At 31.8% G+C, this 18,468-nt stretch overlaps 2 protein-coding genes and 1 long non-coding RNA gene across 4 annotated transcripts; 2 read left to right on the top strand and 1 right to left on the bottom strand.

The window, feature by feature from the left end:
* The first annotated feature begins 3,078 nt into the window (after positions 1-3,078).
* On the top strand, positions 3,079-4,389 carry LOC112790804 (uncharacterized). 2 transcript variants are annotated; one of them, XM_025833374.3, is made up of 2 exons: positions 3,079-4,069; positions 4,177-4,389. In XM_025833374.3, exons 1-2 carry the CDS (start codon positions 3,446-3,448, stop codon positions 4,180-4,182), a joined length of 630 nt encoding a protein of 209 aa, XP_025689159.1. In that variant the 5' UTR covers positions 3,079-3,445; the 3' UTR covers positions 4,183-4,389. The 2 variants fall into 2 exon arrangements, with proteins under 2 accessions (XP_025689159.1, XP_025689160.1); XM_025833375.3 differs by having other exon boundaries at positions 3,163-4,024.
* A 77-nt stretch (positions 4,390-4,466) lies between these two features.
* On the bottom strand, positions 4,467-6,369 carry LOC112790803 (uncharacterized). The gene is made up of 6 exons (XM_025833372.2): positions 5,979-6,369; positions 5,834-5,895; positions 5,616-5,748; positions 5,425-5,497; positions 4,984-5,049; positions 4,467-4,862 (listed from the first exon to the last, which is right to left on the bottom strand). Exons 1-6 carry the CDS (start codon positions 6,116-6,118, stop codon positions 4,650-4,652), a joined length of 687 nt encoding a protein of 228 aa, XP_025689157.1. The 5' UTR covers positions 6,119-6,369; the 3' UTR covers positions 4,467-4,649.
* A 739-nt stretch (positions 6,370-7,108) lies between these two features.
* On the top strand, positions 7,109-9,213 carry LOC112790802 (uncharacterized). The gene is made up of 2 exons (XR_003196922.3): positions 7,109-7,418; positions 7,511-9,213. It is a non-coding gene; the product is annotated as an uncharacterized lncRNA (long non-coding RNA).
* Positions 9,214-18,468: the final 9,255 nt, after the last annotated feature.

Here is an 18,468-nt window from a genome sequence, read left to right as displayed (position 1 = left end):
TTTCCTTTACCAAACACGCTCTTAGTTTATCACCCGCGGTATCTTTGCCCAGTGAAGAGTTCACCTCTCAAACCAATATGCGCTGTTTCTCTTTAACTTATCCATTATTTAATGGAGGGATATTGATGCACCACTGAGTCATCATAACTAATGTAATTCTGTCAGATGGAATTAACCTTCAACTAGAAAACAAAACCTTTTTGCAACATCTAAATGCTAAAAAAAATAAAAAATAAAAAACAGTAAAAACTTATTTTATTTAGTATTTATTAGTTATTATAATAATTAATAAATATTAAATAAACAAATTTTAATTATCTTTTATTATTTTTGTTTTGTTATCAAGCATTTTCGTTTTTGTCCTAAAATTCTGATTTGATCTCCCAACTTTTTTTTTTTTTTTTGTATCTTGATCTCCCAACTTTAACACTCGGTCACTCGCAGTAAAATTGCATATCTTTGTTCAGTAAAAACAAAATTCGTTAAATCACGCAATCACCTATTATAAAGGTTAATTGAACCATAGATTATTACATATCTGTATCTTTTAGATAACGATATATGTTTTCCCAACTGGTGTGTGTATACATTATTTTCCAAGTTATATATGTTCTTTTTTGCGAGCGGCTCTTGTTCTTCGAATAAGACAAAAAGATCTCTGGACAACAACCTCTTAATCATTTGAAAATACAACAAAAATAATTAATAAATACTATATTTTCTACAAATGATAAAACAAAATTTCGTATTTAATAAACAGCTTATTCATTTAGTCTAAATTTTTGTAACAATATTTATATAAATATTTAAAAAGTATATAAAAAAATTCAAAAAAAATTGATCTCCAAATTTTTTTTAAAACAATTTGATCGTTCATAATAAAAAAATTAAAAAAATTCACTTGATATAAAATGATTAAATTTTAAAAATAAAAAGATTTTATTTTTCTAAAAATACTTTAAAAATGTATTAAAATTTGTTCTCTAAAATTATTGTTTTAAAATATTTATTTGATATTTAATTCTTTTTGTCACGTTTTAAAATTTTTTAAAAGTTTATTTATCGTTAACATCTTTTAAAAAATTTTTTATCAGTAAATTTTTTAGTATCATTTAATAATCTATTCCTTTTTTAAAAATTATTACTAATAAACTCGATTACTTTGTGCACAACTAAAAGTGCGCTACTGCTTCTACATTCTCATGCATATTAAAGAACTACAGTTAAAAATAAAATAAAATAAGAACGAAAGAAAGAAAAGCAAAGAAAATAACCATAAAAAGAAAAAGAACCACGGATATAACAAGAGATGTGGTGTGTGGTTAGATTAAAGTTTGCAAAAGGAGTTTGTAGATTAAAGTTTGTAAAAAGAGTTTGCACCAAATTAATTTTTTAAATTTGATTTTGATGAGAAGCTAAGTTAATATTAATATTATTTATGTTTGCTAATTTTTATAAGAAATTGGATTATAGTAAAACAAATGTTGTTTAGATTATATTATTTAAAATCACGTTTAGATAAAAATTACTAAAAGAAGATATGGATTTATATTATTCAAAACCACATTTTTTTTCAAAACTCTTTTGACTATAATTTTTTTTAAAAGAACTTAAATTTATTTGTTGACATTTAATATTTTTTTGTCATAATTTTTCAATACTTTTTTTGTGTACTCTTTTTTATTTAATTTGATTTTTTTAATTGGATCAATAATTTATATTATAAAAAATTAACAATGATAAACAAAGTACATTTTAATTCAAGAACCCACGATCAAAATTGTACCAAATCAAACAAAATAAAATAACAAAGAAAAAATCTATAAAAGAGAACACCATATTAGTAAAAATGATTAAAAAATTTTATATGAATAATGAATACCAAAAATTTCATAAAAAAGACAATAATATACAATATATAAGAATGAAGGATAAAATTGACAAAAAAATAATTTTTTTCAATTGTTTATTCAACCGTAATTATTAAACACAAAAGTTATAATTTATTATTTTAAGTATAGAATCACATTTATATCTTAAAAAAAAAGTCAAACAAAAAATTGAGATTTTCTAGACAATTAAACATAAGTGTTATAACACAAACACCTAACCAAAGACACTCATGGAGTCCTTAAAACGACCAACACAAAATTCTCCATAAACCTATTTGAATATATACTCTTTTTTTTATACATCAACTACTACTACTCCGTCTGATGAAAGAAAAGTGCTTAGATTATTATAAAACTTATTTATATTATGATTTTCAAAGGAAAAATATTTATATAATGAATATATCAAAATTATATATATATTTAAAAAATTATTGTGCCATTTTTAACTTATAAATTTGAATTATGAAAAAAGTTAAAGAGCTAATTTGAAGTTTATAATTTTTACAACCATGTTACTTACGTATCAAAAATTCAGTTACTAAATTAATTATTTATATAAAATATATATTAAAATATAAAATATATATTAAAAATAAATTAAATAATACATATATTTATACACAAATACATAATAGTTTAGTGATTAATTTTTTGTATGTACATAATATTTTTATAATTAAAAAAAAAGACAAATAGATCAATTTTTTAACTTGAAGATATATAAATTCCTAACAAATTGAAAATACAAAAACATTCTTTATCTTTTAAAATGAGATATTTAAGTTCTTTGATCCAAAATATAAGAACAGATAGGTTCTTTAGAAGAATTTAAATGTCTTGCATTTTACAATGTAAAAGATATTTTTATATTTTCAATTATTCGATAATTTATTTGTCTTTTAAGCAAAAGATGAGTGCCTATTTATCATTTTCTCTAATTTTTAATACCAAGATGCATACCATTATCCAGGGAAAAAATTCCCAATTATGTATTTCGTTTTTAAGAGAGAAATAATGATTCCATGACTCATTATTCTTTTCCAAAATTTGATACGTTAAATAGAAAGATTTGAGAACAATTTCTAAGATACCATATACTTGACTTGGATAGCTAAAAAAAGTAGAGAAATCTTATTAGAAATCATATATGCTTATATGTGAGTTGATTCCCCAAAACAAAAATGTTATACGCACTTCATTTTATTTTATTTTTTCCTTAAATTCCTGCTCCATAAATTGAGTGGGAGTAGAACTTATTCAGCGTGTTTCTGCTCCACGAAATTAGGTTCTTTCACTTGATTTATTTTCCGATACGTTTCGAAAGGAGTCAGAGAATAAGTTCCGTTCTTTTCCTTTCTGTTAATAACATGATAAGGCTACTTTTCTTCAGGCCATAATTCGAAATGGTTATTTTAATTTCATAAATCATCATTCTAGAGGGAAAGTAGAGCTCCACTCTGGTGCTAATAAAAGGCCCTTAATACAATACATATCATGCAACTCAAGGGAAAACAAAATTAGAAGTAAGCACCATAAAAATAGCTATTACAATGGCTTCTGCTCAGTGCCACAAACCTGCCACCACTATCGAGCCTTGCCCACCAAGAAGCCAGAAACCCACCACCACTGTCGCCAATGACATCTGCCAACCAAAAACCACCCAACACAGCTCACTTGGCCAAAAGATATCTGACATGACAAGCAAGGCTTTCAAAGGGCACCATGGCCGCCATGGCAACAGCCAAAACCAAGTTCAATGCTACAGCCAAACCGAGATTGAGTCGCACGGTAACACTAACTCTAAGAAAGAGACTCATTACTATGGACAATCACAGACACAACATGACAAGAAGCATGGGGTGTCCAAAACCCAGATCACACTTACTGTGGTCCAAGCTCAGATTACTCAGACCGATGAGTATGAATACCCTCCTTATGGTACCACTACAACATGCTTTGGTACTCATCCCAGGAAGCATGCAGATCCCAACAATAACAGGAAGGACGTGAATTTGTTCCAGAGGATTAGAAATGGCATGTCCCGCCATAGCAATGAAGGAAACAACAGCAGTAGCAGCAGCAGTGACAGCGACAGTGACAATGACAAGTGCCCAAAGCAAAAAACTAAGGCAAGTGCACTTAACAACGAAAAGTGCCCAAAGCCAAAAACCAAGGCAAGAGTATTTGACATCTTTAATTGCATGCATGTTGAGTTAAAACAAAGTTTAATTTGCTTCAAAGGATTAGTCTCTTTAACCTCTGTTTTTGGTTGCATCTGCAGAATTGATGCTAGGAGAAGCCGCGAGCAGGATGCTAATAAACAAAGCTTGTGTAACAAGCGTAGAGAAGAAAACATGTTTACAAATAAACAGTGTCTTTATGATATAATATAATTCTTGTACCTAATATAGCTGGGGAAATAAATGCCAATATAACAATTGGTTGTTTGTGGCTTTGTGCCTTTTGTGGAATAATAGATGTTAAAAGTCTGTCATTGTGAGCGGTCTGTTCTACCATATGATCTTATAGTACCTATACCTAATCTAGTCAATATGGATATAAAAAACGGCATTTGGTTAAAAACTAGAACTCTCCTTATCAAGTATGTCTGTCAATTAAAGTGTCTATTCTGCTAACAAGGAACTCAAAGCCAAATTACAGAAGATATAATTACAGCTTAACTGACAAGAAGGCTTAGATTAAAACCAAGCAAGATACAATACACATTACATACCCGACAATATACACGCACATTCATTGTCCATCAAGAGACTTGGAAATGAAAGCTGCAATGGCTTTCAAGGCGTGATCTTCAGCTTCTTGGGTGGAACCATTTGCTTGCAGATGCTTCTTACCAATCTTGAAGGAGTGGTCACCACCATCAATGACATGCAGCTCATTGGGGGTTTTCATTTTCTTCCTAGTGGCTTCTAACTTCTCAAGTGGACAGAGAGTATCCTTGCTGCCCTGTGCAACACATAACACAAAATAGAAACTAAGATAATATATAAACAATGTCCAAGCACGCAGTATGAGAATACCATTCTGATAGAAACTGAATACAAATAACAACTACGTGGAAGATTACCTGTACAAACATTGTCGGAACCGTTAGCTGTAACAGTGTTTCATCTCTAATTGCACCATTGATTCCCTGAAATTTTGTAACTAAATTAATAGAGTCCTTGTTATACTCAATTATTCAAACTCTGTTCCTCTAGTATGAGCGAGATCTCTGTTTCAGCCGGAATAACACACACACACACACACACATACAATAATCATAATAGCTCAAGCATTGCAATATCACAAATCACAAAGCAGAAATGATGCAGCAAGCAAAGAAGAAATGGAAATAGAAATAGGGAAGGAAGTAGTAGCATTGTTAAAAATTTTAAAAATTGATGCTTTTCAGGGACTCATGCTAAATGCTCATAGGAGGTGAGCTTCATCAGTTATTTCGGCAAATTGGATAGCTAGTTTATGAATTATATGAGGTGAAATGTAATTATACGAAAGAAAATAAAACCTTCAACGGGTAGCCAAGGCATACAACAGCAGAAACATTAATATCTTCCAAGCTAGCCACCATGCATCCCACTCTAAAACACAAAACACATACATAGTTTCATAAATAACTTTGCTTATAATAATGCTAATAGAAGCTCCAGATCCCAAATAAGAGAGAAAAAAATAAAGAAAAAAAGAAAAACAAGATACCTTGAACCCATTGATTTGCCTGCAAGTATGATGGGATGACCAGGGTACTTAGCAGCAGTTTGCTTGACAATTTCAGAGTGAGGGTCCACCAATTTTTCTGCCTTTGGAGGAGCCTTCTTCTTTCCAGTGATATCTGGCAGCACATGAAAAAAAAAAAAACAGATTAGCATAGTGTAGATCTAGCAATTTCAATGCAGAATGAAAAGAAGGAAACTGACAGGGATAATCAAAAGTGACAACATCAGCAGCTTGGAGTGCCTCCTTCAGCATTCTCTTCCATCTATTGCATAGAGATCAAAGATAAGAGAGTTTTCAGAAGATCTAAGTAATAACAAATTTTGATAAAGTGATTAAGGTAGAAACCTTTTCATCCAATCAGAAGAGGAAGGAGCACCGGCCCCATGAGCCAACACAACCACAGGAGCAGCTGCTGAGGCTGAGGGTTCAACGTCGCCGTGGTCTTTGCTCTCACGCCGTCGCTTTGCAGCTGGTAAACAATCCATGCCGCTTGCCTTACCGATAATACCAAAACAAAGACCCAAAATCAAAAGCCCCAAATATGTTTGGTGTTTTATGTTCTAGCTATTACTGATTTAGTGATTACTGATTAGTGATTATACTTGCCCGCGCTACCCATTTTCGCGCCAAAAGTATCATCGCCTGCCTCTAACATAAGTAGGACTGGCAATCTACAGCGTGCTTGCGGGTATCTAACCCGAACCAACCTATTTGGGTAAGGTTATCTATTTTATCCACTACGGTTCATGGTATATCCTATCATATGCTATTCTATCCGCACCTCTGATAAATTGAATTCACAATCTTTTTCTTATAAAAATTTAAAATAACTACTAAACTAATTAATAATCATATTATTTATAATTTTATGTTAGATTTCTTTAAGATTTTATTATTTTCAATTTTAATTTAAACTTAGTTTTTTATTTTTTATTTTATTAATATGTATAAAATTTGGAATAGTTGAATTTTATATTTGCTTAAAATTTTTTTATTTTTTTACAGATAAAATCGGATCGGGTAGGGTTTAGAATTTTAGGGGGCAGGTAGGGTAGGACAGAATTTTAAAAAAGTTTACAACTCGCAAGTAAAGTTAGGGTAGAGTCCAAATCATATCCTACCCTACCCATTGCCAGCCCTAAACATAAGTTCTATCCCAATTCGGTTTATGTTGAAAAACCGCCATTCTAAAAACTGCCAAAAAACCGCTGAATCGGTCTGGAATCGGATGGTCAGACCGAACCGGAATTCGGCGGATTTTCAAAAAAAAAGATTCAGACACGCACACGGTGAAAACCCTAGTCCTTTCTCCCTTGGGAATGGATATTCTCAATTGTTAAAAAAAATTGAGAGTGTAAAGTGTAATTTTTAGCCCTCCATTACTCTCTCTCATATTTATTCTTGATCTCACTTATAAAATTAATGGTGAAAGATCACACTTTACTCCCTCAATTGTTAAAAAAACGGAGAGGATCCATTCCCTTCTCGCTTTCCCCCCTTCTCCCTTTCTTCTTTCATTCAGAAATCAGAAAAAAATTGAGCAAAAAATCTCTTACCTATCACCACCGCCGCAAGCAGTGGCACATCGCCGATGTCTGTCGCACTCAAAGCCGCCGTCCGTCTGTCCGTCCACCCCCAATCCTTTCTGCTAACTGCATCACAGAGCACTGGTTACGAAACTTTTCCGGCGTTGTGCTGAGGAAGACGACCTTGAACTTCCGACGTCTTGTCGCCGTCGTCTGTTGCTGTCTTGTCGCCGTCGTCTGTCCTCCTCTGCGATTGAAGGTCAGTGACTCAAAGCTCACTTGTTCTTCGTTTTTTTAATTTTTTTTTATTGCCTGTGAACTTGTTTGCCGTGGTTTTCATCATTGGCACAGCTGCATCCACAGGGAGGGTGAAATTCTCCCAAACTTTTCTCCAGTGTCGCTAACCTTAAAAACAAGGTTACCGTTATCTTGAAGCTGAGCACTTGAGATATTGGGGACATATTTAGTTGAGAATGTGAGGTTTGTTCACCAAACTATATAGTTTCTTCCATCCATTACTACGAGGTTGCCATCCTTGTGAATCACGATAATCCCTGAAGAATCTTTCACGACTTGATCTCCATTTGCTATCCATATGATGTTGGAGTCAGAGAGGTACCATATTGCGGCATAGCGATTGGTTGAGTTTGGAGGGCTAAAGAATCCGAGCTGAAGTTAGTGTTGTTTGAGGTAATTGTGTGATTGTCTTTAATGGATGTGGGCCATTATACGAGGATGGAAAGATCCTCAGAAAATCAAGTGCTTCATGTGGATAGCAGTGCACAAGAAGTTGATGACAACGCAAAGAAGGGTTAAAATTTTTGGGGCATATCCTTACTGCCATAGATGTTACAGGATTGAGGAAACTCAAATTCATATTTTAAGAGATTGCCTTTCGGCTTTCAGAGTATGGTCTTTGATCATCCACCCTTCCTATCTCTAGAAATTCTTTAGAGCTCCTTTCGAGGTCTAGATCAGATGGAACCTAACCTCTGAAGTCGGCCGCAATAACCAAACTTCTTGGATAACCAAGCTCATAGTCACTTGTTGGTGGTTATGAAGATGGAGAAATTAGAAAATTTTTAATAGTCGTCCAACACACCCAATTCACCTTGGCCAGTTATTGAATTCCAAATCAAGCTGATTGAAGAATCCTTTGAAAGAAGAAATTTGATGAGACTGGTCCCTAAGGTGATGAATATGAGCATAGGATGGGAACCCCCTAATGCTGGTTGGCTTAAGATCAATATAGACGGGTCCTCTGCGGGAAACCCAGGTCTAGCAGCTTGTGGTTGGGTAATTAGAAATGGATTAGGTCGTTGGGGGGGCTGGTTTTTTTGCAAACATGGGAAATTGTACAACTTTTCAGGTGGAATTATGGGGGGCGTGCTCCATGGTCTTCAAACTATTTGGGAATTAGGCTGCAGGCGAGTTATATTGGAGTCTGATTCAAAGGCAGTAATTGATAGTATTGTGAGGAGAAATGGAAAGTCTTCTCATCTCAACAGTTTCATAAGGAATATTAAGCTTTGGCTAAGCAAAGATTGGCAAGTGAGAATCCGACATGTTTTCAGGGAAGGAAACAAGGCAACGGATTGGTTAGCCAGAGAAGGTCTGGAGCAGGAAATGGGATATTATTTTATAGATTTGCCCCAAACTAGTTTAAGAATGATTTTAGATGATGATTGTAGAGGGGTTTTAGTTCCCCAATCTATTAGAACTCTGTAGTTTTCTCTCTCTGGGCTTCTTTAGCCCTGTTTATATATATATATATATATATATATATATATATATATATATATATATATATATATATATATATATTGAACAAAGTAGTAATAAAGAAAAAGGAATTGGTATCAGTTTGATGACTTAGAAAACCCATAAAGAATTTTAATGTGTAGAGTTATGTGTGGTTGAGGTGATAATAATAGTATTGGTTTGGATCTATTAGCTTTATTCCATGTTCTGTACAATTTTATTGGTGTTGAATTGTGTATATATCTACCATCATGTTTCATTTATGCATTGATTTAAGCAGTGGCGGGTGGATCTATGGGGTTTCATTATGTCATTATGTTTTTCTACTGTGCTACTATTTTGTGTTGTGATTTTATTATTTTAATTTATTGATTATGGATTATTGATTAAATGTTTGTGACATATAACATCTGCCTTATAAGTTCTTTAACTTTTGTGTTTGTGCACTATATTGGTTGAGAAACTATATGATTTTGTCATCTACCCTTCTCAGGATTGGCATATTATTTCATATTTGAATTTATCATTGTAATTTAGTGAATCAGAACTGGGAGATTAGCATTGTTCTTAGAATCGTTGAAACCCATGCCACACACTCTATCCAAGTGCTCTTTACGGAGAGCTTATGCAAGTGAATCATTTTGGGACAACGTTTTAGAGAACTCTTCATATTGCTCAATTTCCACACTTCTTTCCTATAGACACAAATAAGCAAAAAATAAGCAATTACGGGTTAAAGCATAATTGAATAGACTTTCAACATAATTTATAATTAAAACTAATGGGAAACAACATAAAGAATCTCAAAGTAGTACTTAAGCCTAGTTTGGGTAAACAACTTAATTAAGCTACTTTTGGAAAAATAACTTAAATAATAAATACTTATATTAAAAGTAACTTATAAATAAGTTATTCTGTATTTGATTTTTTAGTTCTAAAAGTGCTTATTTTATGAGAAGAGTGATAAAAAGATTTTTATTATGAGAAAAGTTATTTTTTTTTAAACTTCTCCATAAGTACTAAAATAGCTTTTTAGAAAGCTGCAATTTGGGTTTGAAAATTGTACCAGAAATTAATATTACACCTTTTCATAAGTTAAAAGTTAAAAAAAGTAACTTATGAACCTATCCAAATGGGTCCTTACACCAATGTCCCTATCTTCTACATGGATATAGGATCCATCACTTTATTTGTGCACTATGTTCCATAACTCTCATCTACTAACTTTTCTCCCTTGTAGCTGCTACTGTAACAATATGATTTATACCATCACAATATTCCACTAAATTAAAGAAAATCTAGATAAAAAGATAATCTAAAAAAGTTAATTCAAACGTAAATCATCTTTTCTTCCTTTTGCCTCACCAAGCTTTTCGAACTGCAAGTGTGAGTGTATACTTGTTTCGATTGATTCACCGCATTTTTTCTGTACTTCTCTTATTATGCCATCAGAGGTAAGAGTGATTAGACACTGATTTTGTACAACTTAATTAAACATAAACAGTACAATGTGTTACAAATTCAAAATACATTACATGTGTGTCAGGTTTATTGTGACATGCAATGAACCATTTCTAATACTATTTATCAAGTTCCGGCGGGCATTCCTCAATATTTTGTTCAAGTATTTTTGTTAAGTCGTAATAGTCATGATACAACATGCTCCTTGTATTCCTCCAAGACTTTCCTATACTTTTCAAAATTGTACTCTTGATACTTTTTCTGCTATCCTCATTAAAGTGGAAAATTTCCTACACTGATAAGTTCAAATTGTTAATAACTGTTAAATGAAGCAGATCTAATTCAACAACACTATAAATTTTTTACCTTTACATAATCATTATAAACCTTGTCTTTATTGCTAATCTTTCTCCAAATTTCCTCACATATAAGAAATTTACCATAGTCAGCACCTAGCAAACTAAGAATGCCACTCAATAGACTAGCTTCATCTCCAATTAGTTACAGTAGTTCCTGTTGAACTTGAGTATGATCTTTCTACCGCTAGGCTGCTCCATATCCTCCCTCACACTTAAACAAGCTTGCTTGATTGTGCCATCGAAATCTATAAAGAAAAGAACCTTATATACGTAACCGTTGTGGCCAAGATGCAAGAAAAAAAAGAGTCTAAAATCATTTTGAATATAAAAAAATCAAGATTTATTACCGATGATATTAACAATCCAAAATTCTGTAGTCTTGCGTCCTTTGCACTTTTGAGCTCTTGATGCAACAAAGAGGTTGTTAATGTGCTGGTCAAAAGAATCTACCTTATTTGTCTTTGGGTCCAAAACTTCATCTTTTAGCTCTAAGTTCTGTGCACTATTTACGCAGGTATGTGGAGCATCCTTGGTTTGCTATGGGGTGGACGAAATAAGTGTAAAAATGTAGCTGCGGAGACACCATCACTACTTGGGTGGGGAATTAAAGAGTCATCGTGGTGGGAGGATGAAATTGTAGGCACTCCTGTTTGGGTTATTGACATGTTGCTTCTAATTTTGATGTTTTTGTGAAATGACCTATCCTAGGCATCTTAAATTCCTAGTATCAAGATGCAACAACATCACCTTCTTTCCAACAACAACACTATTAATGGTAATAGATTCAGATAACATTAATAAAAAAAATAATGTTTTAAGTTAATCACAACACATACATCAGATTTACATCAAAGCACCAAGTTAAGCAAAAAACATCCATTATACTTAATATTATTTTGTCACTTTATTCCTAACATTACAAACTTGAGGGTTGGTTATTCAAATTTAAGCACCTTTATATATATTGGATAAGGTTTTTTGAAGTATTTTCTCTATATTTTAGAGAGATGCCACCATATAAGGAAAAAAGTATAATCATTATTCATTTGCCATGTTAAAAACTGAATATAAAATTATTAAGTTATTTAGCAAAATCATATACAAATAATTTTATAGATGCAAGTGGAATGATAGGCAAGTAAGTTATTTTTTATCATTAATTCAGTTAGACTTTCTTCAATTCTACTTAATACGCAGAACACAATAATACACAGAGCAAATACCTAATAATAAACCAAGCACACGTAATCCATAAGATCGAGAATTCATAACAAGTAGCAAATTTTAGAAATCAAGTAGGCCGTGTTAAGAAGTTCACATTTTTTTAAAGAGTAAAATATCGCTTTTGTCATGAACGTTTGGGATAAGTCCTAAAGTTGTTCTTAACGTTTAAATCATCCTATTTAAGTCCCTAACATTTTTAAATCGTTTCAATATTATCCTACTATTAGTGATCTATTAAACATAATTGACGGTGGGATAAAATTGAGACAATTTTAAAATGTTAGTGACTTAAATAGGATGAAACTTTGACGACAAAAATGATACATTACTCTTAGAAGAATTATCATATCAAGTAAAATGAAAGTAAAATGAAAGTAATTTTTAATGGAATGAATTGTATTACGAATTCAAGATTTTTTACTCATCATCGAATACTTGTAGAATGACTGATAGATAAATTTTCAAAAAAGAAAAGAAAAGAAAAGAAAAAATGTGTATGATACATATACAATAAAGTATAAATAATTATACATTTTTGTCTCTAATTTATAGAGCTTCTTTAATGTTTAATTTAAATAAAGTTTATTTTTAACTTTGAAATAAATTTTAATTTCATCCTTCAATAATATCAATTTTTTATGGGATGTAGTTATTCAATTATTTTCTAATCACATCTAAGTTAATTTATTCTTAATCACATTACTTTCGTTCTAAGTATTTTTTTTATTTTACTTTTAAAGATTTTTACTCATCAAATAATACTTGTAGAATAACTAGTACATAAACTTGCAAAAAAAGAAAAAGAAAGAGCAGGTACATATTCAATAAAATATAAATTATAAATTTTGTCTCTAATGTACCGAAATTTTTTAATGATTAATTTAGTTAAACTTTATTTTAATTTTGAAATAAATTTTAATTTTATCCTTCAATAATAATAATTTTTTTGCAGTAAAAAAAATTCAATTATTTTTTAATTGCATCTAAGTAAATTATTCTTAGTCACATTAATTTTATTCTAAAAACATTTATTTTTTTATTTTATTTTTAATCACATTACTTTCATTCTAGATAAATTTATTTTTTATTAAGAGCAAAATAAACAATAAATTAAATAATTATCTATCGTAAAAAATTGAAATTATAGAAAAAAAATTAAAATTTATTTAAAAGTTAAAATAAAGTTTAATTAAATTAAACATTAGTGAAATTTGGTATATTAGAGAAAAAACGTAAAATTTATACTTTATTATATGGACCACACTCTTTTTTTTCTTTCCCAAAAATTTATCTATACTAGCCATTCTACAAGCATGAATTAGAATATTGAATTCGTAATACAATTCATTCTGTTAAAATTTATTATCATTTTACTTGATTTGGTAATTCTTCTAAGAGTAATGTATCGTTTTTGTCCCTAAAGTTTTCGTCCTATTTAAGTCTATAACGTTTGAAAATCATTTCAATTTTGTCCCACTATCAATTTTGTTAACAGATCACTAATGACAGGACAACATTGAGACAATTTTGAAATGTTAAAACTTAAATAGTGTTAGAAAGGAAAGAGCGAGCAATAAAAAAAAGGTTTGTGAGTATTCAAGTTGTGTAAAATGATACAATATATAAGAGTATTTATATGTGCTAAGAGAATCGAAATAATAAAGACGTAATATCCTATAATAAATATTCAGATATGTTAAATAATGCTAAATGATCATAATTGATCCTAATTATATTCTAACTCCCCCCTCAAAATCAAGTGACAACTTGAGTTTGAAACTTAACGAAAACAACGAAATAGAAAAAATGCATAAACTGATAGAACGGGTGCAGACAGAACTGCTGGAATGAAGCGCAGATGGAACTGCCACTATTTGAAGGAAGGGCAGACGGAACTGCCGGAAGGAAGCGCAGATGGAACTGTCGCAGTCTGAAGGAAGCGCAGTCGAAAATGCCGGAAGAGAACGCAGACGAAACTGCCAGACGAGAAAGTAGACGAAATTGTCGAACGGAAACATAGACAGAACTACCGCAAGAGTGGCCAACTACCAAAAACTGCTGAAAAGATGGTGAACTGCCGGAAAACTGCTGAAAAGTGACAAAGTGCGAAGAGATGACAAACTATCGGAAGGTGACAAAAAATATATGGTTTCTCCATGAGAATAAGTAAACAACGGATGACATTGGTGTTTGGTCATTCGACTCGAAAATACACAAGATGGAGAGAATGGACTAGTCGGTGAGGTGAAAAAGCAATAAAGAAGTGACAAAAGATAAGAAAAATGGAATAGAGGAAAAGTGTGAAAAATATGGTGATTTTACCAAGAGAAAAACAACATATCTTCTTCAAGGAGGATACCGTGACTCTGATACCATGTTAGAAACAAGAGACTAAACTGGAGAAAGGATTTGTGTATTATTGAGTGTATTCAAGTTGTGTAAAATGATACAATAAGAGAATCAAAATAATAAAGACGTAATATCCTATAATAAATATTCAGATATGCTAAATAATACTAATTGATCCTAACTATATTCTAACAAATAGGGCAATTTAAACTTCAAGGACAACATTGAGACTTATTCTAAACGTTAGGTACAAAAATAATATTTTACTCTTTTTTTAACGACCAATTGAGAAATTGAGACCTACAACATATAATCAAGGTCACCGTCGAATATGAATTGGTACTAAAGCATTGAATTAGTTGGGTCACCGTGTCTATTTAGAAATAATAATAAAAAATTATAATAAATAGAATAAAATCAAATTAAAAAATAATAATCTCAATCACTAACCAAATGTAGGCGACTCCGTGGACAACAACTGTGTGGTTGGACGGAAGGCACAACGAATAAGAGTTGTTGTGATGACTGCAAGAGCTATGAATGGAAGGCACTGCGACGACTGTAAGAGCTGCGAATGGTAGATGAAGTGACGATTGTGGCAAACGACGCTGTAACGACGGCTGGAGGGCTATAAAAGTTAGGGCTGAGCGTGGGGAGTGTATAATGATGGAGAGAAATTAGAGCAAGACGCTGTAGTTAGAGTGTTTTTAAAAGTCATGTGTGCAGTAGTATATACTAGTGTGAAGAAGAAGAAGAAATAAAATGCAGCTGCAGTATAAATTATGATAAGAAATACACTTAGAAATAATTTTTTTATTGCTGAAATTAAAAACAAAAAGTATTTGTTTAACATTTGTTATTAAAATTATGATAAGAGCTATTTTGTGTAGCAGAATTTTTACATCAGAAAAGTACATCGTAGTATTTTGTAAGGTTTTATATTGCAGGTTCTTCTTCCTATAATTTTTGGTACCTCACCATGAATTAGGTTAGCTTTTTTGAAACTAATAAAACTCAAGATAATACCACGATTTATATTAAAAGTGAGAGGACAAAATTGTAGAAAATTTGCTTTTAGCATAATGTCTGATAATTTTAAAATTCAAATGGTTTAAATAAATAAATTATCCTAATAATAATAATAATAATAATAATAATAATAATAATAATATACTTTAAAAATAATGATAATAATAATAGATAACTAAAATAATAATAATAATAATTTAAATAATATGAACAAACAACTAATTCATAGTCTTGAATTATTAAAGCACCGAAGAAAATGACTGCATTTTTTTAAATATTGTCAAAATATTTTAAAATGCAACGAAAAATATCGAAAGTTAAATATATATTTTCAAAAAAGTGATTCAAAAATTAGATTTTGATGCGGATTTCCAAGTAGAAGTTACAAACGCAATTAACACTTGTATTTGAGTGTTAGCAATAATAAAAAAAAATCTAAGTCACTCAATGTGCCAATTAAAAATATACTGCTTAGCAAGTTTTGAGAGTATTTCAACATGTTCTATAAAAGAAAAACGGTAGAATAAGGTCCTTCAATGTAACACTATAAAAATTTCTATCAAACGGAACATTTATCTAGTCAAAACAAATGCAAGAACACAATCAAATTATCTTCAGCAACATGAATTAAAAGACTTCAATTAAACTATTGTACTCAAGGATTCAAGTATCGTTGTGTCCACAATACTAAGAATCACTCATTCTTCTTCTCGAGAGACATTCCAACATAAGGTCCCTCATTCTCTTATGGTATTTTATTGAGGTCATAAAATATCATGGAAACATTGTGTCCAGCAGAAACAATCTCACCAGAACTATCACAGTCTTCTTTCTCCATTGAATCTAGAACTATCTCTCTTGGTTGTTCTATTGTGTCTTGAATCTTGTCTCGAGATAAGCCTAAAAGTTACATCATAGCCAAACAAGTCCAATCTATTAAGAATTATAATGGAAACATAGTCGAATAAACAACATACTATAGAAGTCTTGTTTTCCTTACGTTTCTAAAGTCGTGCAAGGTCACATTCTATAAGTTTGAATTTCTCCCATGATTTTTTATCAAGTTCAACAATAACACTGTTTTCATAGCGTGCATACACAATATAAAAAATGCATATCGAAGAGAGTGTAATAGCTAAAGTCATGGAGTGATCATTTAAAACAGAGGCACATTTCTTATATTTGCTATGTTGTTTCTTATATATGCTATGTTGGTTCATAAAGCATAAAATCTTATGCATTTAATCCAAGAAAATTTTCACAACTGCGCAATTGACTAGTACGTGACGATGTGCTTGAAGTATTTCGGTTGGTGTAAGAGTAAAAATGAAGCAGTCCCTATGCCTTTCCAATCTCTAGGAACATGCTTGAACTTTCATTAGGCACAGCTTCACTTGGCCAATTATAAACATATATTGGTCAATTGATCCTACTCTCGACATTATCTAAGTATCATAAATACAATGTGAGAACCTCCTCAGATAAGTATCCCTTTGCAATTAAGCCTTCTGGTTGTGCCCTATTATGCACGTACTGCTTGAAATGACATAGGTGCCTTTGAGAATATAACATGTATCTTAGTAGGTTCAGGCTATCAAAATAAAATAGGTAGAAAATTTTGATTTATATGACTACCTTTTAATTGGGTACATCCATCGATAATGCACAGGGCCACCAAGGTATCCTCTTCGACCAGATGCACTGTTAATAAGTGAACCATGACTGTGAAGAAAGAATGAGGAAAAATCATTGCCATACAGCATAGAGTATGGACCACATTATCTTGAAGGAAAGGAAGTTGTTGAGAGTCTATAGATTTACTGCATATTTGTCGAAAAAGAATGATAAATCTGCCAAGAGGGTAGACACCAGGATAGGTAATACATTTCTTGACGCAATTGGCAATAGATATTCCATTAGAATATGGCAGTCGTGATTTTTAAAGCTCGACAACTTTCACTGTCCTAAGTCAACACAGTGAGAGATGTTGCTAGAGTAACCATCTGGAAAGACCACATTCTTGATAATACTAAGAAAGGCATCCTTCTGTGATTTGGACATGGTAAAGATGGCAAAGGGATACTTTTCATCTTTAAGTGCCCACATATTGCGCCTAATTTCCATCAACTAGAGGTCTTTTCAAGTTTTAAAGTGGCCCTTAAATTTACCACTCTCGTTTAGTATAGTGAAAACTATGTTGTCACACGCATTCTTTTCTATGTGCATCACATCAATGTTGTAATGCAACTCATTATTCTCCCAGTATAACTATACAATAATATACTACTCTTTTTTCAAGGAGACTCGTTTTTAATGTCAGTTTACTGTCCACATGTTCTTTCCCAGCAATCGTTCACACCTTGCCAAGTGAGACAAGCACATTCTCTAACTATCTCAAAATGTCCCTGCCAGACAATTTGATAGGTGGATATCTATCCTCCACCTTACCATCAAATCTAACTGAGTCCTGTCTAAATCTATGACTGTTACTCAGAAAGCGACGATGATGACCCATGAAACACCATTTCTAACTGCAGGTGAGTCGCTTAGTCTCGGCATCCAGATTGCACATAGGAGAAGCTCTCCCACCATACGTACTGCACTCAGATAAATTGCTCAAGCCTCGAAAATTACTAATTGTCCACATCAATGCATCATACATCTTGAAAGTTTTTTCTCTCTAACGTCGTACATCTCAACCTACCCCACAAGCGCTTCAACTCATCAATCAAGGGTGACGTTAGGATTTTTGCTAGTGAAGAATTTTATAAAAATAGTCGCGTTGTAGATATAGATTCTAAACCAACAGAAATTTCTTCGTGCAAACGTTTTGGTTGTCACCAGTAACAAACCCCTTTAAAATTGATAACCGAGTATTTAAACCTCGGGTCGTTTTCTCAAGAAACTGCAGGGAAGTATGTTCTTATTATTGGTTATGCAAAGGTATGTTTTGGGGTTTTGGATTAAGGTAAAAGGTTAGTTGAATGACAAGTAAAATAAAATAATAATAACTGTAAAATAAACTCTTGGCAAAGTATGAGAACTGGAAGTCCTATCCTAGTTATCCTTATCGATTGTGATGAGAATTGGATTTCCTCCCACTTTGTTAACCTCTAACTATGAAGG

Source organism: Arachis hypogaea, chromosome 3 (genome assembly GCF_003086295.3).
Source record: "Arachis hypogaea cultivar Tifrunner chromosome 3, arahy.Tifrunner.gnm2.J5K5, whole genome shotgun sequence".
Lineage (NCBI taxonomy): Eukaryota > Viridiplantae > Streptophyta > Magnoliopsida > Fabales > Fabaceae > Arachis > Arachis hypogaea.
Note: the sequence above shows the minus strand (reverse complement) of the source record. Positions and strands in the feature narration are given on the sequence as shown.